Source organism: Rana temporaria, chromosome 9 (genome assembly GCF_905171775.1).
Source record: "Rana temporaria chromosome 9, aRanTem1.1, whole genome shotgun sequence".
Classification (NCBI taxonomy): domain Eukaryota; kingdom Metazoa; phylum Chordata; class Amphibia; order Anura; family Ranidae; genus Rana; species Rana temporaria.
Window position 1 is genome coordinate 166128675 of NC_053497.1, and position 26324 is coordinate 166154998.

At 46.0% G+C, this 26324-nt stretch overlaps 1 protein-coding gene across 1 annotated transcript in view; it reads right to left on the reverse strand.

The window, feature by feature from the left end:
- The window catches only part of LOC120914292 (saoe class I histocompatibility antigen, A alpha chain-like), a 583050-nt gene that overhangs the window by 12968 nt on the left and 543758 nt on the right, over nucleotides 1-26324 (reverse strand). Inside the window, exons 4-6 of the mRNA XM_040324923.1 lie at nucleotides 5503-5778; nucleotides 2390-2501; nucleotides 1541-1573 (exon numbers count right to left, since the gene is read on the reverse strand). Coding sequence (XP_040180857.1) covers nucleotides 1552-1573; nucleotides 2390-2501; nucleotides 5503-5778 — 410 coding nt within the window. The 3' untranslated portion in view covers nucleotides 1541-1551. The remainder of the gene's footprint in view (nucleotides 1-1540; nucleotides 1574-2389; nucleotides 2502-5502; nucleotides 5779-26324) is intronic.

Sequence of the window (26324 nt, forward strand, 5' to 3'; positions counted from 1 at the left end):
TTGTAACCATATAAAAAGTGAGGTGAAATGTGCAATAAAAGTCAGTCTTGTTTGACCCTTCAACGTAGCCTTGTCTCGTTCGGGAAGGGGAATTCTCTCTCTCTCTCTCTCTCTGGATCTATTGGACGGGGATACCGGCGGTACTTGCATATCGCAGCTTGCCAGGGAAAAGGACTTCTCCAACGGCTGAGACCCTCTCCCTAGCTGGGTAGCCGTTACAATGATATAACCTCATGAGTAAAAATCCCAGAGATATAAGTTATAAAAATTAAAAAACGATGTGGATTATATAAATGATAATAGTGTATAGCCAGCGTTAGTAGTAAAATCTGTGCCTTGGAGTACAGTACTGGTTACAGATCTTTAGTCTTTACAATGGGTTATATGCCTTTATCTTCACCGACTACCAGCTAGTCTCAGTTTTGTAGCAAACAATGGAGATATAAAAATAACAGGGAGAGCAACCTGTGTCCTGTCCTGTACTACAAGAAATTGAGTTTACACAGGATCTATTGTCTTTATCACGGGATTCCCTAAAGCAATCCAACTGAGGGGTGAGAGACACAGCATAAAACACCCATAGACCCACATAACAATAGGTCAAGAAGGGCAAACCTCATCCCTAAACAAAATGGCCCAGGACCACTTTTCCTTCTTGTTGTACTTGGTGTAAAACATTAGCAGGGCCGTCTTTGATGTTGATTGGACCCTGGGCAAAAAAAATTATTTCCACCTGCTCTGAGAAATACAATAAATATCAGCTAGACTTCAAATGAGTTTACTGTATCAGATCAGGCAGTGATTGCGATTGGTTGCCAGAGGTTACAGCATATAATTACCACTTACTGACTGGTTGCTAGAGGTTACAGCACACATTATGGATCACTGATTAGTTGCTAGAGGTTACAGCACATGATTTCTTCTTGTTGATTGGTTGCTAGAGGTTACTATACAGAAATTCTGCTCACTGATTGGTTGCTAGAGGTTACAGCATATCATCTCTTAACTGCAGAGGGGAATGATATACATATGAACGCCGCTTTTTTTTACATATGAATGCTGCCGGCCTCAGCTATTTACATATGAATACTCCTGTTATTTACTGTACATATGAATGATGGTTATTTACACAGGGTCTGCAGGTGATTGCCCTGTACACAACAATAGGGCAGAGCTGGGCAGCATTAGTAGCAACACTTCACACTGAGATATCAGGACACAGCACAGGATTAAAACGTCAAGGGACAAGGGAATTTAAACTGGGATAGTTGACAAGTATGAGGCAGCTGCTTTGGGCCCCACAACAATGACAGGGCCCAGGGCAGCTTCCCCTTTTGCCCTGCCTTAAAGACAGCCCTGGACATTAGGATGTATGGCAATTCTACTACTAATAATACCAATAATGAGGAGATCATGGCAGTCTGGATTACACTGTATATCAGGCTTAGAGGAGCCTTGGGAAATTCTGCATAAGGATTACAGTCTACAAATCATAATAATATAAAATACTACACAGAGGAATACAGAAAACATTACTCACTGTTGGTGCTTTTATAGCCTGCCTCGTTCTTCTCTGAAATATGAAGACATGGAGTTAGAAACTGGAAATAGAACTGCAACCCATAAACTGAATTTTGAATATTTTCAACCAGAGAATTTCAAAGTTAAAAAATAAAATTGTTACATGGAATGCACAGTTTAATGTAAATACAATCATCATTGCTTTGTTCATTTTGTACATGAGACAGCCATGTTTGTCCATTAGATATGCAGGTTCTGCTTTCTGCTTTGCTGCATGATGGTTGGGCTTTACTAAATGTAATGCAGAATCCAAGGAGAATCCCAGGAGCTGATTAAGCAATGTGCCAAAAAGGGACGTTATGCCCCGTACACACGATCGGAAATTCTGACAGCAAAAGTCCGATGTGAGCTTTTGAAAGGAAATTACGACCGTGTGTAGGCTCCATCGGACTTTTGCTGTTGGAATTTCCGCCAACTAAAGATTGAGAGCTGGTTCTCAAATTTTCCGACGGCAAAAAATTCCTATTGTCTGTAGCAATTCCAACGCGCAAAATTCCTACGCATACTTGGAAACAATTTGACGCACGCTCGTAAGCATTGAACTTAATTTTCTCGCCTCGTCGTAGTGTTGTACGTCACTGCGTTCTTGACGGTTGAAAGTTCAGAGAACTTTCATGTGACCGTGTGTATGCAAGCCAAGCTTGAGCGGAATTCCGTCTGACAAACCATCCAAGTTTTTTCCGACGGAAATTCCGATCGCGTGTACAGGGCATCATTTTCTGGGATTACAGCTATTGCTATACTTTTGACACTCTGATATAGAATCGGAAAATGTTGCATACAGACACAGAATAAAAATGATTAATACCTAATCCTTATACTTCTCCAAATAACAACTGCGATAATAACAGCAAGAAGAACAAGGATTCCAATAACAACACCAATGATCACAGCGAGTGAGAGGCCGTTGCCTGGTGGATCTGACAGAAATAAACATAAAGAGAATTTGAGATATTAAAGACTTTGGGATTCTTGTATATAAATTGAGTTTACAAAGTTATGAAAAGTATTGGCCACCTTAGATACATTATTCCTGCACTATATATACAGAACAGTGCGTACATGTCATTTTTTTTACACATAAAATTGGTTTAAGGAACTACAATGTAGTAAATAAAAATGACAAGCCAAGTTATTAAGAGGGGTTTGATTTGTGTTTTTTTAATGATATAGAAAACTGAAGCTGCCAAGAAACGAGTGAAGAGAAGGCAGAAATTCCCCAATAACCTCCTATACAGAGCTGTGTGATGTGTATAGACGGAGTGTACACACATAAGAAGAAAACCGGCAGGTAAGAAACTTTTATGCAGAAGAGACACACTATGGAGTTTATGTAAGTATAAAAACAATTGCTGTGTGGATGTCCTAAAGCGGATCTTCTCTGTATCTGAGCACCACAAACCAAAAACACTATTTAAATTATTTTTAATATTCAAAGCAAACTCCCCCATCCATCCATGTCTCTATGCTTTTATTTTGCTGAGAAATCACTTTGAAAAACACCCCCCTAGCATTTCTGACCATGGCCATCTTGAATAAGGGCAAATGATTCATGTAGCATTTACTTCCTGGATTCCATCTGCCCTTAGCTCAGGCATGCAGGCAGAAGGATGTTCTTAGCTGAGAAACCCCCTCTTTCTCTCCTCCCCTCCTGAAGACTCATGGGATGTATGATGTAATTTGCCTAGGCAAGAAACCAGGAAGTAACTGAAGAGATTAAAAAATAAAAACATTTAAAAACAAGCAATTATGATATACTTTACCATCTATTTACTAATACTAGCAGCATAAGGATTAAAAATAATCAATGTTGATTGGGAGAGTGAAGTTCTAATTTAAGCATTCACATAGGCACAAGGAATGATTGTTTGTAATAGATTATCTCCTATGATCACCAGCTCTATCTAATGGACATAATGCATATTTTTTGTTATTGAGCCATTTCTGATAAATATCACATTACGGGCACTAGATGGAGCTGATGATCATAGGAGATAATCACATTACATCAAACAATACTGTGATAATTTCTTATGTATGTTTGAATACTTAAAGCGGAGTTCCGGCCACAATTTCACTTTTTAAATATAAATACCCCTGTAATACACAAGCTTAATGTATTCTAGTAAAGTTAGTCTGTAAACTAAGGTCCGTTTTGTTAGGTTGTTACAGCATTTAGACACTTTATAAAATAGAAATTGATTGGGGCCATCTTAAGTGTGTGCATCATGAAGCCAGACTGTATGACTTCCTGGATTTCAGCCTTGCAAATCTCGCACATGCTCAGTGCTGCACAAGCAGTGTCAGATCAGGTTTCAGCACCTGTGCTGTCCAAGTCACATGATTCTTTGACACTGGGGAGTGCACAGACTCCTGGAAAGTTACACCCACTACATTCCCAGTAGTCTGTGCGGTGTAGGTTAGGAAGCATTAAGCACCTAGGTGCAGGAAGTGGGAAGATTAACTATTCTGCCTAGCAACAACACTTTGAAGGCATCTAAAAAAAAAAAAAAAAAATTCGTAAAGGACGAATGACATTTTTTTAAAACTACTGATGTAATGTTATATTTATGGGTGGAACTCCACTTTAAAGTGGTCGATAACCCACTTTCACACATTTACACTATCCGTTTTGTCTCTTTATACAGTGCCCCCTTGTCTGTGTGTTTTATAAAAAAAAAATCCCCTTTACCGTATCTCATGTCGGCTCCTGGCACTCATGTAATTGGCCGTGTCTCCTCTCTGCCCGTCTGACAGAAGCAGCAGGGGGGGCTGAGATTTCCCCGCTGACGTCAGTGGGATGCGAGAAGGAGAGAGGAGACACAGCTGGTCACCTGACTGCTGGGAGCCACCGTGAGATACGGTAAAGGAGGATTTAAAAAAAAAAACACAGAGACAGGGGTCACTGTATAAAGAGACATAATGGATAGTGAAAAAATATATAGGATATTACTGCAGCAGGAGGGGGATGGGGCGGCACTGTCACAAGGTGACACACAGAAAGGGAAGAGGGGAGGGGGGAGGAGACAGACACAGAAGAGGTGAGCTGTGAATGACGGAGGCACGTAAACTGACCAGGGTGTTAGGGCTCAGCAGCCATGATTAGCATGGTCAATTTACATAGGGGACGGGAGAAACTGTCAGGATTAACCAGGTATTTCAGGTGTTACAGGGGTTGAAATTACACAGCACAAGCACTGTGCTGTATAAAATGCTTTAAAGGAGCAGAATCCATTTTTTTTTAGGGGGGTTAACAAATGTTTTAGGACATCCACGTGACAATTTCTTAGTACTACAAGGACACTATGAGGTTTATTTACTAAATGCAAAACCACTGTGCACTACAAGTACACTTACACTTGGAATTGCACTGCAAGTGCATGTGAAAGTGCCATCACTGTAGATCCAAGGGGGACATGCAAGGAAAAAAAAAAAAAACATTTTTGCCTGTACATGATAGAAATCAGCAGAGCTTCCCCTCATTTCAGATCCTCCCCTCAGATCTACAGCGACTGCACTTCCAAGTGCACAGTGCATTTGCCTTTAGTAAATCAACCCCTATGTCTCATCTGCAATATAAAACCTTCCACATTGCACTTTTTAGAAAATGATTACAGTTCTGCTTCAAGTGCAGTAACTCATAGCAACCAATCAAAATATACTCTGCTAATCTCAGAATATTATCAGATGGATTCTGATTGGCTGCTATGAATTAGTGCACCCAGGGATTAAGAATGTCTACATCTGCATGTAGTACTGGGAAGGGAGTGGGAGCGCCATGTGTGGAGATGACATGTCCTTGATATTTCAATATTAGGACCCCATAGAAAATTGATGTCACATGGAATAACACAAAACACTTTTCAGTTGCACTCTTCCCACACTTCCAGGTTTCATGTATTCTATGTAAATATCACTCACCCCATTTCACCCTGAGAACATCCTCCAGACTGCTGTGATCCACATGACAGGAGTAAGAGTCTTCCTCCCTTGTTGGCACTTCCACACTGACTCTGATCTGATAGGTTCCATCAGGATGGGGGAGAATTGGAGTCATTTCATATGAAGGAATATGGTCTGTCCCATTCCTCATCCACTTCACTTCCACAGGTCGGGGGTGAAACCCGTACACCAGACACTGAAGTCTGGTCACATCATCCGACTGACGATGACCCCACACCTTCACCTCTGGGGGCACTGAGGGAGAGAAAGAACAATATAAATCTCCTGGTTGTACAGACAGTCACATGTTCATCTGGTTTGGATCATTTCCTGAATCCAAAAACAAATATTCCATCCCTTAGATAAACTCTGCAAAGGAACGTCCAGGTAGACTCTTCCTGCAAACACCTCAATGTGACCCAATGGGTGAGATTAGCAATCCTACCAGATGAAGAAATTCCACAATTACAAGAGAGTCGGGTAGATGTTAGGAAACTCATGTCTTGTGATGTGAGACTTGGTGAGATAATAATAAGAATAATATAAAATAATTCATGGGGTCTGATAGGATTTCCACATTCAAATGTATTATCTTACCTGTGAAGAAGCAGACAGAGATTGTCTCCTATTCCGCTCCTGGAAGGAAAACATTCCTGGCCTGTCAGAGGAGTGGGACCCGGGTATACAGCAGTATATACCTACCGTAATATCTTCCACAGATAGATTTATCCAGCTTAAATTCATCCATAGAGCATATTATACCCCTCAACGTCTATCCCCGATATATCCTACCCATCCGGAGACGTGCCCTGAATGTCAGCAGGCGGTGGGGACATACTTCCATGTTGTATGGGACTTCCCACGTATTCAGGACTTTTGGAAGGAAGTAGTGGTAGATATAAATACGGTCACGGATTTCGCTGTGATATTGGACCCCAAAGTACTCCTTTTGGGCATTAGTGACTCGGTGGCACAGTCTACGCATACAAGGTTACTAATATTCTATCTGTGTTTTTATGCTAGAAAAGTACTTTTACAAAACTGGAGGTTGACTGCCCCCCCTACAGTTGCCCAGTGGGGCATGCTAGTTGACTCAGTACTACCTTTATATAAAGGAATGTACATGGGTGGTAAATGTCCTCGGAAGTTTGGGAAGGTCTGGAATGCATGGGTTAGAGCTAGGTCACTTCAATTCTGATGCCTCGTACACACGACCGGTTTTCCCATAGAAAAACTGCAATGAGAGCTTTTGGCCAGAAATCTTGGCCGGGTATATGCTCCTTTGCAGTTTTTCTGACGGGAAGACTGCCGAAAAAAAAAAAAAAAAAGAGAGCAGGAACTCTTTTTTCCCCCTGAGAAAAAAATCCTAGTGGGAAAACCGTTCGTCTGTATGCTTTTCTGACGGGGAAAAAACACGCATGCTCGGAAGCATAGAACTTTATTTTGTCGGCTCGTTGTAGTCTTTTATGTCACCGCGTTCTTGGCAGTTAAAAGTTCACCGGACTTTTATGTGAGCGTGTTTATGCAAAGCAGGCTTGAGAGGAATTTTGTCGGGACATCACGCCTTTTCGACGGGGATGACGGTGACTGATGGGGCTTCAGCCTTCTGGAATTCCGGGGGAGCCACTGGGAGACCGCCAGCATGGCGGCAAGGAGGGAGAGGGATGAGATATGTACCTGCGATTAATAACCTTGAAAACTATAAATAGACACAGCCCCCTGTGGATCAGTACGTGATCCCAGAAGAGCCGATGACACAGATACAAGGAAGCTTGGAATACTAAGGCCCCTTTCACACTGGGGTGGTGGGTGCGTCTGCGGTAAAGCGGAGCTTTACCATCAATTTCGCAGCGCTATTTGCCCGCTAGCGGGGCGCTTTTACCCCCTGCTTGCGGCACGAGAAAGGGTTAAAACCACCGCAAAGCACTGCCCATTCTTTTTAATGGGCAGGAGCGGTGGAGGAGCGTTATACACACCGCTCCTTCACAATTTCAAAGATGTTGCTAGCAGGATTTTTTTTACTGTCCTGCTAGCGCACCGCTCCAGTGTGAAAGCCCCCAGGGCTTTCACACTGGAGTGAGAGGAGCGGCTCTTTCGGGGCGCTTTGCAGGCGCTATTTTTTGCGTTATACCGCCTGCAAATCGCCTCAGTGTGAAAGGGGTCTAAGCACTGACTTTTGGACACACCGGAATGGCTGACACTCATCATTTTAAATAGCTATTTTCTCCTTTAGTAATAGTCAATATCTGAATTTAATATAGATATGGTTACATTCAGAATAATTTGAACATCACCATCAGTGCTACATATTTTCTTTTGTGTTTTGGCATCACTTCAATATAGGTTTTAGCTTTTCTCCCCAATAAAGATAATTGTGAATTTTGCTTTTTGCTTCACACTTCCCTTCACTCAAGCATTCCCAATACACTCACACTATTCCCTTACAATACACGCACACTATTCCCTTACAATACACTCACACTATTCCCTTACAATACACGCACACTATTCCCTTACAATACACTCACACTATTCCCTTACAATACACTCACACTATTCCCTTACAATACACTCACACTATTCCCTTGCAATACACACACACTATTCCCTTACAATACACTCACACTATTCCCTTACAATACACTCACACTATTCCCTTACAATACACGCACACTATTCCCTTACAATACACTCACACTATTCCCTTACAATACACGCACACTATTCCCTTACAATACACTCACACTATTCCCTTACAATACACGCACACTATTCCCTTACAATACACGCACACTATTCCCTTACAATACACTCACACTATTCCCTTACAATACACACACACTATTCCCTTACAATACACTCACACTATTCCCTTACAATACACGCACACTATTCCCTTACAATACACTCACACTATTCCCTTACAATACACTCACACTATTCCCTTACAATACACTCACACTATTCCCTTACAATACACTCACACTATTCCCTTACAATACACTCACACTATTCCCTTACAATACACTCACACTATTCCCTTACAATACACTCACACTATTCCCTTACAATACACTCACACTATTCCCTTACAATACACTCACACTATTCCCTTACAATACAATCACACTATTCCCTTACAATACACTCACACTATTCCCTTACAATACACGCACACTATTCCCTTACAATACACGCACACTATTCCCTTACAATACACTCACACTATTCCCTTACAATACACTCACACTATTCCCTTACAATACACTCACACTATTCCCTTACAATACACTCACTCATATTTAACACTTCATATTTTCTGCATATTTTGCTTGAACTATCCAATTTTATTTTTATTCCATATCATTTACTTGACATTACTTATCTCACACACGGTCATTATTTTAATTGTTGTGTAGCGGGAGTCTCACGATATAACCCGCTAATCTCACCAAGTTGGTCAGAGTAATGTACACAGCCTTTCCAGTTCCCAGTTCGGGAGAAATTGCCTAAATGTCTGCGTTTCTTTTTACCCCCCCCCCCCTCCTCCTGCCTGTTTCACAGGCTTGAGGGAGTGCAATATGGGCTGCTCCAAGAAAGCCTAGGCCTCAGAAGCCTGGGCCTACAGACGCCTGTGCGGATCACCCATCCTGAGAGGGGATCTCTGACGGAGTGTTGTGGTCTACATTCCAGGGCAACCAGTGGCACCTGTTAACCGGCAATTTGTGACGACTGCGCGAAAGACCAGGGACTGTCAGTTGCGGAGAGGCCGAGACCCGGACTTCACAGACGGAGCATACCGGAGAGGCGAGGCCTCATTGGGTAAGACGGGCACCTGCCCAACAATATCTTAACTGTGTCGCAGGAAGTTGGCTTCTAGTATTTGCCCGCACCGCTCTGAATAGTGCATCATTTACAGGGCCCAGTGTACCTCATCGTGGCCACACAAGTGAGGTATCACCGCGATCGTTGGAGCGAGAGCAATAATTCTAGCCCTATATCTCCTCTGTAACTCAAAAGATGCAACCTATAGAATTTTTTAAACGTCGCCTATGGAGATTTTTAAGGGTAAAAGTATGATGCCATTCCACAAGCGGGCGCAATTTTGAAGCGTGACATGTTGGGTATCATTTTACTCGGCGTAACATTATCTTTCACAATAAAAAAAAAAAATGGGCTGACTTTACTGTTTTATTTTTTAATAAAAAAAAGTGAATTTTTTCTCTTTTCCTAAAAGTCCCATCCAATCCCGGACTGTTGGGAGGTATTGGGAGGTATTGAGAAGAAAAAGAAAGTAGAGTTGGCGCTGGTCCTACGGAGCCACATGCTCCATAAAAGAGGCTCCTAGTGTGAGGTGCAGTGTGCAAAATATACACAAAGTGCTAAACGATCCAAAGTGCCAAGTACCTATGTAAACTACTAGAATGATTCCACATAAAAAAGGAGATGGTGGGATTGTTTCCAGATACAAATGACAATAACTCACAACCCCATGATTGACTGCAAATAAAAGAAAGAAGAACAATTTGGGAGAGAAGAAACACTCCTCCAAATTTGGGGATTTTAATGTGAGAGGTGTCAATTGCTGTAAAAATGCACACTAAACACAGATTGTTTTATGAAAAAATATCAAAATGTAATAATTGTTAAAAACTAATTTCATCTGTTATTATGGACCACAATAGTTTCAAAAGCAGAGTATATAACAGTGTGCTGGTAGCCAACAAGTTTCGCACAGGTGTGCTTCGTCAGGGCCCTGCAACTTTTCTTTTGAACAGTGTAGTCTGTATATGACATAAAAATACGCCATTAATACACAACATATAATAATACATAGTACATATTTATATCAGTAAGAAAAAAGAAAAATTACTGTGTGCTCACCAATTCTGCTAAATACTGAGTAAAATGTGCCAGAACTCAACCCAGAGGTCCTATTGGCAAGACGAACAAGCTGCTAAGACACTGACCAGTGGTAGTCAGATCCACTAGGTCAGAAGATGTGTGGATATTAGAGCGTTTGGAGAGCCTGGCAACCAGACTGTCATGGTCTTACCTCTCTGCAGGCTTCTCATCACTGACATGTGCTGGCAGCCATCTTGCTTCATGGGGTTCTTGTAACCTGCCTCACACTGCGGCTCCTCCTTCCCACTGGGAGGAGCTGGCTTCCCAGCATATATATATGACGGCAGCTGCAGCATTTCCTTGCTTGGGCCTTTCGTCTGTTACTCCTTCTGTGATCGTGCTGCCTGCTCCTGGTCACCGACCCGGCTACGGACGTCCCTTCTGGTTCCTGATTCCCGGCTTCATTTCACCCCGTCTCTGGCTACAAACTCCGGCTTGGCTGACTCCCATCCCTGGCTATCGACCCTGGCACTGTTGGACGACTCTTCTGGCTGTTTCAATCATCAATGTGGACTTTGACCTTGCTGTTTGGTTACCAATAAAAATAATTCTTATTCATTTATCTGTTTTGTATGTCCGATTCATGCTTCCATGACATTAGGCCCAAGCCATGAATCCTGACGGTACAGGGCCATCCTCACTACCCATGCTGGTTGCCAGACTTGATCAGCAGGACCGCCTGCTGGGTCAGTTCGCTCAGGCGTTGCAAACCCTGCTTGCACACACTGCTCATCTCGCTCCTGCTGCTGATAGGCCGATTGTCGCTCCGGTTACCGCTCCTACTGCCGCTCCGGTTGTTGCGCCAGAGTCTACCCCGGCACCCGTTGTTGCGCCTGTGGTGTCTCAGGGTATGACTGGTTCTGCCCCCCTCCCACAGCGCTTTGGGGGTGAGCCAACTCAGTGCCGAGGCTTCCTTAACCAAGTAGGCATTTATTTTGAGTTGCTGCCACATGCTTTCCCCACTGAGAGATCGAAGGTGGGCTTCCTGATCTCGCTGCTCTCGGACAAGGCCTTGGCCTGGGCAAGTCCTTTATGGGAGAACAACAATCCGGTGGTTTCCGAGTTTTCTGGTTTTGTTGCTTCTCTTCGAAGGGCTTTCGATGTACCGGCGCGCTCTGCCTCTGCTGCAAAGCTCCTCATGTCCATCAGACAGGGTTCACGATCGGTAGCCGAATACGCCATTGAGTTTCGTACCCTGGCAGCAGAGGTGGGCTGGAATAATGAGGCTCTGGTGGCTGCCTTCTCCCATGGTCTCTCGGACACCTTGAAAGATGAGATTGCGGCTAAAGATCTACCCGTGGAGCTCGAGGCTCTCATTTCCTTCCCGATATTGATTGACACCAGACTCAGGGAGAGACCTTCCTTTAAGGAGAGCCTGCGGAGGCCTCTCAACAGATTGGCGCCTGCGTTTGCTGTTCCACCCGTGCCTCCCTCTCCTCCCACGGCTCCTGGGGTTGACATGTCTGGGGGTGAGCCCATGCAGCTGGGGTTTGCTCGCCTGTCTGAGGGGGAGAGGGCACTTCGGAGACGTGAGGGTTGTTGCATGTACTGCGGTCTCAGTGGGCATTTTCGGTTGTCATGTCCGAACCGTCCGGGAAACGCTTGCACCTGAGTTCCTGTCGGGGACAGATCTTGGGTGGAGTTTCTTCGTCCCCGGTTTTCCGTGCTGAGAAACCATTGCTCACCGTTGTCCTCTCCTGGGCCGGGGGCTCGGTGGCGGCCCAGGCGTTGGTGGATTCGGGTGCTGGTGGCCTTTTCATCGACAGTAGATATGCTCCCGCAAACTCCATTCCTCTGCAGGCTCGAGCTTCTCCGCTGGTTCTTGAGGCGATTGACGGCAGACCCCTTCAGCCGCCGCAGGTGACTCATGAGACCCTTCCTGTGGAGATAGCCATTGGGGCCGTTCACAGGGAATCGGTCTGCCTTCAAGTCATTTGTCTCCTCACTACTTGGTGGTCTTGGGGTACCCCTGGCTCCAGAGGCATAATCTGACTTTCGATTGGAGATCGGACGAGATCCTCTCGTGGTCCCCACAGTGTAGGGCTAGTTGCATCCATGGGCCTGTCAAGGTATTGTGAGCCTCCTCGGACTCTGTGTTGCCCTCTGAATACAGGGAGTACCTAGATGTATTCGATAATGTGCGCGCTGGTGCCCTGCCTCCGCACCACCCATACGATTGTGCCATAGATTTACAACCTGGTGCCATTCCTCCTCGTGGCAGGGTATATCCACTGTCGGTTGCTGAGAATGAAGCCATGGAGGAGTATGCGAGAGAGGCGCTTTCCCGGGGGCACATTCGCAAATGCTCCTCTCCAGCGGGGGCTGGATTTTTCTTTGTAAAGAAGAAGGGCGGAGAATTGAGGCCTTGCATCGACTACAGGGGCCTAAATCGCATTACGATCAAGAATGCATACCCAATTCCGTTGATTTCCGAGTTGTTCGACTGTCTTAAGGGGGCAACGGTCTTTACCAAACTCGACCTGAGGGCTGCATATAACCTTGTAAGGATCAGGGAGGGTGATGAGTGGAAGACCGCGTTCAACACCAGGACCGGTCATTACGAATCCCTGGTTATGCCCTTTGGGTTGTGCAATGCGCCCGCAGTCTTTCAGGAATTTATCAATGATGTTTTTCGTGACCTCTTGCAGCAGTGTGTAGTGGTCTATTTGGACGATATCTTGGTATACTCTGAATCCATGGAGGTCCACATCCTGGACGTCAAGCGAGTGTTGCAACAATTACGAGAGAACGAGATTTTCTGTAAGCTCGAGAAATGCGAATTTCACCGGTCCCAGGTAACCTTCTTAGGTTACATCATTTCCGCGGAGGGGTTCTCCAATGGACCCTGAGAAGGTTTCGGCAGTCCTACAGTGGCCACAGCCCACTGGTCTTCGTTCCCTGCAGCGCTTTTTGGGCTTCGCCAATTATTATCGGAAGTTCATCATGGACTTCTCCATGCTGGCCAAGCCTCTCACGGATCTGACCAGGAAGGGCAGCAATTCCCATGATTGGCCGGCCGAAGCCATCCTGGCTTCTGAGGCTCTAAAAATCAGCCTTTGCCTCGGCTCCTATACTGTCTCATCCCAATCCTGGGTTGCCCTTCGTCCTTGAGGTGGATGCGTCTGAGACGGGAGTAGGCGCCCTTCTGTCTCAGCGTCAGACACCAGAGGGCCCTCTGCTTCCCTGTGGGTTCTACTCCAGGAAGTTGTCTCCCGCGGAATGCAACTACCAGATTGGCGACAGAGAGCTGTTAGCTATCGTGCAGGCTCTCAAAGAATGGAGGCATCTGCTCGAGGGTTCTGTGGTTCCGGTTCTCATCCTGACGGACCACAAGAATCTGACGTACCTTTCGGAGGCCAAGAGATTGACACCGTCAAGGCCAGATGGGCTCTGTTCCTGTCACGCTTTAATTACGTGGTCTCCTACTTACCCGGTTCCAAGAACATCAGGGCGGATGCCTTATCACGTCAATACTCCGAACTGTCCAAGGAGGATTCTATACCGACTTCGGTCATACCTCCTAATCAGATCCTGGCCGCCATCCGCACCAGCTTGACCTCTCCCCTTGGAGAGCAGATTCTGGCGGCTCAATCCGGTGCTCCCTCCGGGAGACCCAATGGTAGGTGCTTCGTGCCTGAAGCGTTGCGCACCCGGTTGTTGCGAACCTACCATAACTCCAAGACCGCAGGGGGCATCCTGGAAAGAATCAGCTGTCCTGGGCTGTCTCACGTTTGTTCTGGTGGCCTTCTCTACTGTCTGACATTGCCACGTATGTAGCGGCATGCTGTTTGTGCCCAGAATAAATCCCCCTGGCACCTTCCGTTGGGACTTCTACAGCCCATTAACAATGGGGAGCGCCCATGGTCACACTTAGGGATGGACTTCATTGTGGACCTTCCTGTGTCCCGAGGCCATACGGTCATTCTCATGATTGTGGATCGGTTCTCCAAAATGTGCCACTGTGTTCCATTCAAGAAGTTACCCACTGCACAGGAATTGGCCACGGTTTTTCACCAGGGAGGTCTTCCGGTTGCACGGTTTGCCTAAGGAGATAGTTTCGGATCGAGGGAGTCAGTTTGTGTCCAGGTTCTGGCGTGCCTTTTGCTCTCAGTTGGGTATTCGACTCTCCTTCTCCTCGGCTTACCACCCTCAGTCCAATGGGGCCGCAGAGCGATCCAATCAAGCCCTGGAGCAATTTCTTTGTTGCTATGTCTCCGATCATCAGGACAATTGGGTTGACCTTCTGCCATGGGCTGAGTTTGCCAGGAACACGGCGGTTAACTCTTCCTCTGGGATGTCTCCCTTCATGGCCAATTATGGATTCCAACCTGCCATATTACCGGAGTCATTCTCTCCCCAAGATGTTCCGGCTGTGGAGAACCACCTTTCTGCCCTACGTGCTTCATGGGTACAGATCCAGAGGTCCCTCAGGGTCTCTGCTCAGCGCCAGAAAATCTAGGCTGATCGCAGACGGTTGCCTGCTCCTTCCTACCAGGTCGGAGATCGTGTATGGTTGTCCACTCGCAATCTCAAACTCCGAGTGCCTACTCCCAAGCTGGCTCCTCCCTTTGTTGGTCCCTTCCGTGTGCTCCGCAGGGTGAACCCAGTTGCCTATGCCCTCGCGCTTCCACCTGGAATGCGGGTTTCCAATGTGTTTCACGTTTCCCCGTTGAAACCACTAATATGCAATCGCTTCACCTCCTCAGTTCCTCGGCCTCTTCCTGTCCAGGTGAGCGATCATGAAGAATACGAGGTGAGCGATATCCTGGACTCACGTTTGGTCCGTGGCCGGTTGCAGTTCTTGGTCCACTGCCGTGGGTATGGTCCAGAGAAGCGTTCCTGGGTTCCTTCCACAGATGTCCATGCTCCTGTCCTCCTCCGAGCCTTCCATGTGCGCTTTCCCCAGAAGCCGTATTTCGCGCTGCGGAGGAGGGGCCCTTGAGGGGGAGGTACTGTCATGGTCTTACCTCTCTGCAGGCTTCTCATCACTGACATGTGCTGGCAGCCATCTTGCTTCATGGGGTTCTTGTAACCTGCCTCACACTGCGGCTCCTCCTTCCCACTGGGAGGAGCTGGCTTCCCAGCATATATATATATATATATATATATATATATATATATATATATATATATATATATATATATATGATGGCAGCTGCAGCATTTCCTTGCTTGGGCCTTTCGTCTGTTACTCCTTCTGTGATCGTGCTGCCTGCTCCTGGTCACCGACCCGGCTACGGACGTCCCTTCTGGTTCCTGATTCCCGGCTTCGTTTCACCCCGTCTCTGGCTACAGACTCCGGCTTGGCTGACTCCCATCCCTGGCTATCGGCCCTGGCACCGTTGGACGACTCTTCTGGCTGTTTCAATCATCAATGTGGACTTTGACCTTGTTGTTTGGTTACCAATAAAGTCTTCTTATTCATTTATCTGTTTTGTACGTCTGATTCATGCTTCCATGACACAGACAAACGTCTGTAAATTATTAAAATACAAGATAATACGGTACAGTGTGTATATCTACACATGATTAGCATGGTAAGATACACACGCCTAAATTAATTCGACTTGTATGCAAGGATATAAGTGGCCAGGATTTCTTTAACTAAATTAAACAGTGGCGAACGTAAACCAATATGGCACATAACTCAGTGCCCATATCCAGGTATATATATGTGTATAACAAATGCACTAGGATGGGATAAGATAGAGGTAAATAAATCATTAGAGAATGGGATAAAGAGATAGCCAAAGTGGAACAGCAGCTAAATAATAAATGAAATAGATTGTTGAAGAGAATAAGGTAAATATCGTATAATCAATCAAAGATACATATGATATAGAAGATATGCAGTAGATATATAATATATCAAAAATTAGCTTAAAAACATTGCTCCTCAAGTAGAGTTGAGCGGACACCTGGAGGTTCGGGTCCGAACCCGAACTTTAAAAAAAAAGTTTGGGTTCGGGAACCCGAACTCCGAACCCCATTTTAGTCAATGGGACACGGACTTTTAGAAAAAAAAAATGCACGGAGGTCCCCGCAAATTCAATAACCAGACCCTTTAGGTCTGGTATGGATATTCAGGGGAACCCCGCCGTCAATTTAAAACAAAAATGACGTGCGGTTCCCCCTAAATATCCATAACCAGACCCGTTATCCGAGCACGTTGACCTGGCCGGCCGCAGAAAAGAGGGGGGGACAGAGTGCGGCCCCCCCCTCTCCTGAACCGCACCAGGCCACATGCCCTCAACATGGGGAGGATGTCCCCATGTTGATGGGGACAAGGGTCTCATCCCCACAACCCTTGCCCGGTGGTTGTGGGGGTATGCGGGCGGGAGGTTTATCAGAATCTGGAAGACCCCTTTAACAAAGGGGACCCCCAGATCCTGACCCCCCCCCTGTGTGAAATGGTAATGGGGTACCATTTCACGAAGGAAGTGTAAAGTATTGTAAAAAAAACACACTGACACCATAGAATAAAGTCCTTTATTAAAAAAAAAAAATCTCCAGCACTGGGGAAGCCCAGGAAGAGGGAAGTCAGGCTTACCCAGTGACGTAGCAGAGGGTACGTCAGAGGGGGCGGGGTCACGTGACGGGTGGCTCTGCCACATTTACCTGCGTTTGCCGCGTTTACGTGTCTTTTTTCCAAATAGTCAAAAATGTATCTCCATTAAAAACACCTGTGAACGAAATGTGGCGAAACGCGAGTTACCGTGTTTACAAGCTGTAAGGCCCCGGGACGTACATTCAGAGTCAGTTGGACACTTTTTTCAACTGCTCCTGAACTCATTCAATGTTATCCTATGTGACCATGTACACAGTCCTGTTTATTGCCGTTTTTAGACAGTTGCATTTAACCACTTAAAGGACCGCCTCCTGCACATATACGTCGGCCGAATGGCACGGCTGGGCACATCAACGTATATGTACGTTGATCTTTAAGCCCAGCCGTGGGTTGCGCGGGCACATTCTCGATAAACCAAACTCGATAAACCAAACCAACCGATAAACGCTTATTGCGATTTTTTTTTACCAAAAATAGGTAGAAGAATACGTATCGGCCTAAACTGAGGAAAACAAATGTTTTTTTATATATTTTTGGGGGATATTTATTATAGCAAAAAGTAAAAAAATTTTAGATTTTTTTTCAAAATTGTCGCTCTATTTTTGTTTATAACGCAAAAAATAAAAACCGCAGAGGTGATCAAATACCACAAAAAAAAGCTCTATTTGTGTGAAAAAAAGGACGCCAATTTTGTTTGGGAGCCACGTCGCACGCAATTGTCTGTTAAAGCGACGCAGTCCCGATTTGCAAAAAGGGGCCTGGTCCTTTAGCTGCATTTTGGTCCGGGTCTTAAGTGCTTAACAGTGTTTCTTTGAGAGCAAAAAGATGGGTTCAGACGCAGAACATTTCCGTATTTCAGACGGCAAACGCGACTAAACGCGGTAACCCACGTTTAGCAGCATTTTGTTTATAGGAATTTTTCGTTTTTTGGCCATATAAAAAAAGATATATATTTTTTTTAGACACTTCAAAATGCAATCGTGGCAAAACGCTGCTAAACGCGGCATGTAAACGCACCAAAACAGACGTTTTAAACGTGGGTTACTATCTGGCGAGTTTATTCATTCAGGAGCAGTTGTAAAAACATCCCGTGTACATGAAGCCTAAGGCCTCATGTACACTGCTGCTGGTAAACGGACATTTAGGAGCAGTTGGGCATTTTTTCCAACTGCTCCTGAACTCTCGTATCTTATCAGTACATGTACACAGGGTCGTTTATAGTCGCTTCCAGGCAGTTGTGTTTAGAGGCATTTTCTTGAACCCCAAAAAATTTGTTCAGAAGCTGAGTTTAGAGGCAGTTGAAGCGCCAAACGTGGATAAACGCGGTAACTCGCATTTCGTTTACAGATGTTTTTTATTTTAACAAAAAATAAATAAAAGAAGATGCAAACGCAGCATGTAAACGCGGCTAAGTGGCCGTTTTTAGACACTGGTTTCTAGCTGTCAAGTTAAATCGTTCAGGAGAGCGTCCCGTGTACATGAAGCCTAAAAAGCCTCTAAACTCAACTGCCTAGAAACGACTATAAATGACCCCGTGTACATGTACTGAAAAGATAACAGAGAAGAGTTCAGGGGCTGCTAAAAAAATGTCCAACTGCTCCAAAACGTCCTTTTACCAGCAGCATTGTACATGAGGCCTTAAAAAAATGCGCAGAGAACCAGGGAAGAAAGCCAGATGTTTCCAACCCTCCAAACCCTCTGAATAAGAAAACCCTGGGGATGTCCTCCCTGCTTACAACAAGTAAAAATCCTGTATTTTCTGCTAGAAAATCACTTAGAACCCCCAAACATTATATCTTTTTTCGTCCAAAAGTTTTGATTACCTGTTTGTGTATTTAAGATATATATATATATTTTATCTAAATTATACAAACAAGTGCACTGATTGAAGGCTTGTTGTGTTTAATAAATGTTTCAAGATTAAGACATTTTCTGTATCACTTATTACTTAAAGCGGAGTTCCACCCAAAAATTGAACTTCCGCTTTTCGGAATCCTCCCCCCCTCCGGTGTCACATTTGGCACCTTTCAGGGGGGAGGAGGGAGCAGATACCTTTGTAATCCAGGTATTTGCTCCCTCTTCCCGGCATAGATCACTGCGGTGACTGTGGTGACCTACGCCACGTCTGGCACCTACTCTGTCCCCTGCTGTCTTCTGGGAGACGCACAGGTCCCAGAAGACATCAGGGACCAGTGGAATCGCACAGTGTGACTCGTGCATGCGCAGTAGGGAAGTGAAGCCACAAGGCAGCACCCGAGAGCCGAAGGAGAGATCGGCTTCAGGTGCCGACATCGCAGGCGCCCAGGACAGGTAAGTGTCCATATATTAAAAGTCAGCAGCTGCAGTATTTGTAGCTGCTGACTTTAAAAAAAAAATTTTTTGGTGGAACTCTGCTGCTTTCACACTGGAGCAGGCAGGTGTTGACCGTAAAACGCCGCTGGCTTTAGCGGCGCTTTACCATAATTTTAGCGGTGCTATTCGGTTGCTAGCGGGGTGCTTATATCCCAGCTAGCGGCCGATGAAGGGGTTAAATGCTCCCGTGTAGCACCGCTGCATTAATTTCAATAGGCAGGAGTGGTGGAGGAGCGGTATACACCACTCCAAAGATGCTGCTTGCAGGACTTTTTTTTATTTTTTTAAATGTCCTGCCAGCGCAAAGCCTCAGGCTTTCACACTGAGACTGCAGGGGAGCCGTTTGAAAAGCACTTTACAGGCGCTATGAAAATTGCCCCAGTGTGAAAGGGGTCTAACTGTTAGATTTTATGAGATTGAAGGGAAAAAATAAATAAAAAAATTGGCCTAACATATCGGCCCAAAAAAATAAAAAATAAAAATCTGCATCATAGATCGGCCATCGGCCGCCGCGATTTCTAAATAACGGCATCGGCCAGAGAAAAACCCATATCGGTCGACCTCTGTCCAAGAGTTCCGTGAGAGGAGGCACGGAAGAGGTTCAACAGAAGTTAGAAAAGTGAATCCACTTAACCACTTAAGGACCGCTGCACGACGATATACGTCAACAGAATGGCACGGGTGGGCACATGGGCGTGCATGTACATCCCTGCCTTCCCATGGGTGGGGGGTCCGATCGGACCCCCCCCCCCCCCCAGTGCCTGCGGCGGTCTTGTGATGTCATCTCTCCTGTGGCGGTCTTTTCGTCTAGAGCGCCGAGGAGAGAAGACATCAAGTAAATGCACAAACACTACACTGACACCAGGACACATAGGCACACAATCCACCCCCCAGTCACAGTGTCACTGATTGCAGTGATCATTTATTTACTGATCACTGCATTTAATGTCATCTGTGACAGTAAAAAGTTGCAGGGCAGTTAGCTTTAGGTCCAGGAAAGCCCCCTTCCCCCCCCAATAAAGGTTTTACTCCTTGATCGCCCCCCCCCCCCCAGTTAACCCATTCACCCCCTATCACCAGTGTCACTAAGCAATCGTTTTTCTGATCGCTGTAGTGTCGCTGGTGCCGCTAGGTAACCAGTTATTTTTTTAGGTTCGCTGTCAGGTTTTTATAGTGTCAGGTACCCCCATATATTATCTAATAAAGGTTTTAACCCCCTGATTGCCCCTAGAGTTAACCCTTTCACCAGTGATCACCGTATAAGTGTTACGGGTGACGCTGGTTGGTTAGTTTGCTTTTTATAGCAACAGAGCACCCACCATATATAACCCAATAAAGGTTTAACCCCCTGATTGTCCGGCGGGTGATATCAATTAAATGTTAGCGTCAGTCAGGGTCTGCGTTGTCCCAGGCAGCATCAGGTTAGTGCCAGTAGCGCTAACACCCATGCGCAAAGAATACACCTCCCTTAGTGGTATAGTATCTGATCAGATCTATACTAGCGTACCCAGCAGTTTAGGGTTCCCAAAAAACGCATTGTTAGCGGAATCAGCCCAGATACCTGCTAGCACCTGCGTTTTGCCCCTCCGCCCAGCCCACCCATGTGCAGTATCGATCGATCACTGTCACTTACAAAACACAACACAAATAACTTCAGTGTTCGCAGAGACAGGCCTGATTCCTTGCGATCGCTAACATTTTTTTTGGTAGCGTTTTATACGTTTGCTGACAGTCAGGTGCTTTTTTACCCGTACTTCCCCCATTCACTGGCCAACCCGGTATTCAGGTGGAAACAGCCGATTGTCACTTGATTTTTATTCACTGTTTTTCACGGAAGATCTCTATAGATCTATTGTGGACCAGACTAATTTGTATGCTGGTCATTTCATCGCCATTTTCCCCCAGTCCGCCCTTGCCAGAGAATGAAAACCAGTTACGGTTTCCGAATTTAAGATATTTCTGGGCCTTTCCCTCAACATGGGCATACATAAATTCCCAAAGTTGCGGAAGTATTGGTCCACACGTCCACATGACCATATGCCCGTGTTCTTTGCCTCCATGACCAGGAAACGATACAAGGCGATCTTGCGGTTCATGCACTTCAACGACAATGAACTTTGTCGTCCTCGTGGAGACGATCGGCTCTACAAAATTCGGCCCCTCATAAACCACTTCAACAAACGTTTTGAAGCCTTGTATACTCCCCATCAAGTTGTCTGCGTTGATGAGTCCCTAATTAAATTTTCTGGCCACTTGCCTTTCAAAACAGTACCTTCCCAGCAAGCGTGCCAGATACGGGGTCAAGCTCTATAAGTTCTGTGACAGGGCAACAGGCTATACATGGAGCTTTATGGTTTATGAGGGAAAAGATAGTAAGGTAGAGCCGGAGGACTGCCCAGATAACATAGGGAGCGCTGGCAAGATTGTGTGGGACTTGGTGTCACCCTTATTCGGAAAGGGGTACCACTTATATGTGGACAATTATTACACGAGCGCGACACTTTTTAGTCACTTGTTTGATCATCGGATTGGCGCATGTGGTACCGTCCGACCTAATCGCCGGGGCTTTCCCCAGTGGCTTGTAGATTCCGGTCTTAGGCTGGGGGAGAGAGCCTGCTCAAAGGTTTAATAATTTGCTTGCTGTGAAGTGGCGGGATAATAAGAATGTTTTCATTCTTACCACCCTTCACGCAGACACGACAGTGCAAATTCGTACGGCGACTTGTGTTGTGGAGAAACCCCTCTGTGTCCACCAATATAACCAAAACATGTGAGGGGTGGGGTGGACCTCAACAACCAGTTGCTGGCGCCGTATCAAATTGCCTTAAGGCAAGCCGCTGGTACAAAAAAGTGTCTCTATACTTATTTCAATTGGCTTTGCTGAACACTCATGTGCTATACAGAGCTTCAGGACGGACTGGATCCTTCTTTCAATTCCAGGATGAGATCGTCACAGAACTCCTGTATCCAGGCGGTGCTGCACCTCACCATTCCCAACCAAATGCAGTAAGCCGACTGCATGAGAGGAATTTTCCGTATGTCTTTGAGAGTACCCCTACCCAACGAGCCTCCCAAAGAAGATGTCATGTCTGTAGCAAGCGCGGATATAGGCATGACACCTGTTATTATTGTCCCCGCTGTCCTGACAATCCTGGTCTTTGCATTGGGAAATGTTTTGAACGCTACCACACACTAGTGCAGTTTTAGCATAGGGTACAGCATTTCACAGGCTAGGATAAACTTACACAGGGTCTCCCAAGATGCCATCGCATTTTCAGAGACCCAAACCTGGAACCGAAAAGTTGAACAGTTACAGTTACACAAAAAAGTGTTTTAAAATATATATATATATATATTGTGACAGGGTACACGACTCTGTGTATGTCAGTGAGAGGTTGGAAAGGGCAGCTTTCCCTGTCTTGGAAAGGGTTAAGCCTGGCCCAACAGGTAAACCTCCTCTCTCTCTATATTAATTAGCCTGCACCTGATAGTGGGGAGGGAGAGTAGGAGCTCAGAGCGAGATCCAGGCTGCACTGGATGGACACAGACTGGAGAGGGTCTGCGTATTCGTGGAATTAAGGTCTGTCAGAACAAATGCTTATATCGGACTGTGTTTTTGTTTGTTTATACTGGAAGCCGGAATAGCCGCTCTAGTAAAGCGTAGTGAGGGACGCTCTTGTTTAGTTAGCCTCCTAAGGTGGAGTAGGCCTATTTATGTGTTTTTTTCATTGGACGCAATAAAGCTGCATTTGTTCGCCATTTCTGTTTAACCACTTCCCGCCCGGCCTATGGCCGATTTACGTCCGGGAAGTGGTTATGAAATCCTGACAGGACGTTCTAGAACGTCCTGCAGGATTTCATGCCGCGCGCGCCCGTGGGGGCGCGCATCGCGGCGATCGGTGATGCGGGGTGTCAGTCTGACACCCTGCATCTCCGATCTCGGTAAAGAGCCTCCGGCGGAGACTCTTTACCACGTGATCAGCCGTGTCCAACCACGGCTGATCACGATGTAAACAGGAAGAGCCGTCGATGGCTCTTCCTCACTCGCGTCTGACAGACGCGAGTAGAGGATAGCCGATCGGCGGCTCTCCTGACAGGGGGGGTTAGCGCTGATTGTTTATCAGCGCAGCCCCCCCTCGGATTGCCACACTGGACCACCAGGGATGCCCACCCTGGAGCACCAGGGTGGGCAAAAAATAAAAAAATGGCAAAAAAAAAAAAAAAAGTCTAAAAAATAAATAAAAAAAAAAGCATAAAGAAAAAAGATGCCAGTCAGTGCCCACAAATGGGCACTGACTGGCAACCTGGCAAAAATAAGTGCTGCCACCCCAGTGTCCATCAGCGCCACCCCAGTGTCCATCAGCGCCACCCCAGTGTCCATCAGTGCCACCCCACAGTGCCCATCCATGCCCAGTGCCCACCTATCAGTGCCCATCTGTGCCACCCATAAGTATCCATCAGTGCCGCCCATCTGTGCCGCTTATGAGTGCCCATCTGTGCCGCCCATGAGTGCCCAGTGCCGCCTATGTGTGCCCCTCAGTGCCGCCTATGTGTGCCCATCAGTGCCGCCTATGTGTGCCCATCAGTGCCGCCTATGTGTGCCCATCAGTGCCGCCTATGTGTGCCCATCAGTGTCGCATACCAGCGCCGCCAATCAGTGCCACCTCATCTGTGCCCGTCAGTACTACCTCATCGATGTCCATCAGTGCCATCTCATCGGTGCCCATTAGTGCCGCCATATCAGTGCCCGTAATTGAAAGAGAAAACTTATTTACAAAAAAATTAACAGAAAAAAATAAAAACGTAATTTTTTTTCCAAATTTTCAGCCTTTTTTTAGTTGTTGCGCAAAAAAAAAAAAAATCGCAGAGGTGATCGAATACCACCAAAAGAAAGCTCTATTTGTGGGGAAAAAAGGACGCCAATTTTGTTTGGGTACAGTGTAGCATGACCGCGCAATTGCCATTCAAAGTGCGACAGTGCTGAAAGCTGAAAATTGGCTTGGGCGGGAAGCTGCGTAAGTACCTGGTATGGAAGTGGTTAAAGATCAGTGACTTTCCTACAATATATAAAAAACAAAAAACAAAAATAGTTGTAGTTTTATTGTTCTCTCCCTCTCTATTCTTCTGCTGTTTTATTGTTGTTACGTTTTATCATGCTTGCTTTTCAGGTATGTAATTTTTTTATACTTTACTGTTTACTGTGTTTTATTGTTAACCATTTTTTTGTTTTCAGGTACGCCATTCAGCTGCAGCGTGGATTTATTTATCTTGACAGCAACAGCGTTTGCTCCCATGATACATAAAGCCGTGACTCCAACGCTGGAGGAGGTGATTTCACCAACACAGTTAAAAAAAAAGAGCATATATGCCGAAGCATGTGGGCATTAGGGGCGGAGGAGCGATTTTGCTCCTGATGGCGCGTACATACGGTCGAAATTCCAATGGAGGCTTGCCCGTGGAAAAGTCTGACCGTGTGCACGCGGCATTACTTTATGCCGCGTACATACGGTCGAAATTCCGATGGAGGCTTGCCCATGGAAAAGACAGACTGTGTGTACGTGGCATAACTTTATGCCCCGTACATGTGGGCATTAGGGGCAGAGGAGCGATTTTGCTCCTAATGGCGCGTACATATTTTCGAAATTCCAATGGAGGCTTGCCCGTGGAAAAGACTAATCGTGTGTATACGGCATAACTTTTTTGCGGGAGTATGCCCCCATGCTTCGGCATATATAAATGGTACATGTATGCCCATCATTAGAAGTGGGTGGATGAAGGGAGGTATTCTAATGGTGGGCATACCCACCGATTAATCTCTTTGTTTCGTTCAGCCAACAGGCTGCATGAAAAAAAAAAGATTACAATACATGTCCAACAAGGACCAGCAACGTACTGGTATGTTGCTGGACTTTGAATGGTTATTGAATGTCACTACCTATTGCTATCATAGGGGATATTTACATTCCCTGAGATAACAATAAAAATGGTAAAAATAAAATAAAAAATTGGAACAGTAAAAAATAAAAAAAAAAATAATAAAAAAAAGCACCCCTGTTCCCCCCTGCTCTCGCGCAAAGGCGAACGCAAGCGTCGTTCTGGAGTCATATGTAAACAGCAATTGTACCATGCATGTGAGGTATCACCGCGAAGGTCAGTAAATCTAATGTGGTAACCTGTAAAGCAGGGGTCTCAAAGTACCGGCCCGCGGGTACCGGTTTTAAATGGCCCGCGGGTGCCGCAGAAGTGTAGATCGAGGTGCATGAAGAGTAGCGCAGGAAGCGTCTGTCATAAGTTCACTTGTCTCTCACTTGTCACACTGCTACTCCCCGACGGCCCCTCCTCTCTTTTCGTCCATCCCCGTTTGCTTGTGACATTATCTGAGATGGACGACAAGAGGGGGGGGGGGCTGCCGGGGAGTAGCAGCGTGACATGAGAGACAAGTGAACTTATGACAGACGCTTCCTGCGCTACTCTGCCTTTGAAGAAAACAACAAGTAAATGCTGACCTGTGCCCTGGGGTGCTCTCATGTGCCCCGATGTGCTCTCATGTGCCCTGATTGTGCCCCAATGTGCCCTCATGTGCCCTCATGTGCTCCCATGTGCCCTGATGTGCTCCCATGTGCCCTGATGTGCTCTCATGTGCCCTGATTGTGCCCTCATGTGCCCTGATGTGCTCTCATGTGCCCTGATGTGCTCTCATGTGCCCTGATGTGCCTCATGTACCCCATGTACCCTGATGTGCTGGGCTCTGTACATCAGGGTACCCTGTGCCCTGTACCCTGATGTGCCATGTGCCCTGTCCTGATGTGCTGTGCCCCATGTGTCCTGATGTCCTGTGCCCCATGTTCCCTGATTGTGCCCTGATGTGCCCCATGTGCCCGGATTGTGTCCCATGTGCCCTGATATGCCCCATGTGCTCTGATTGTGCCCTGATGTGGCCCATGTACCCTGATGTGCCATGTGGCACATGAGAGCA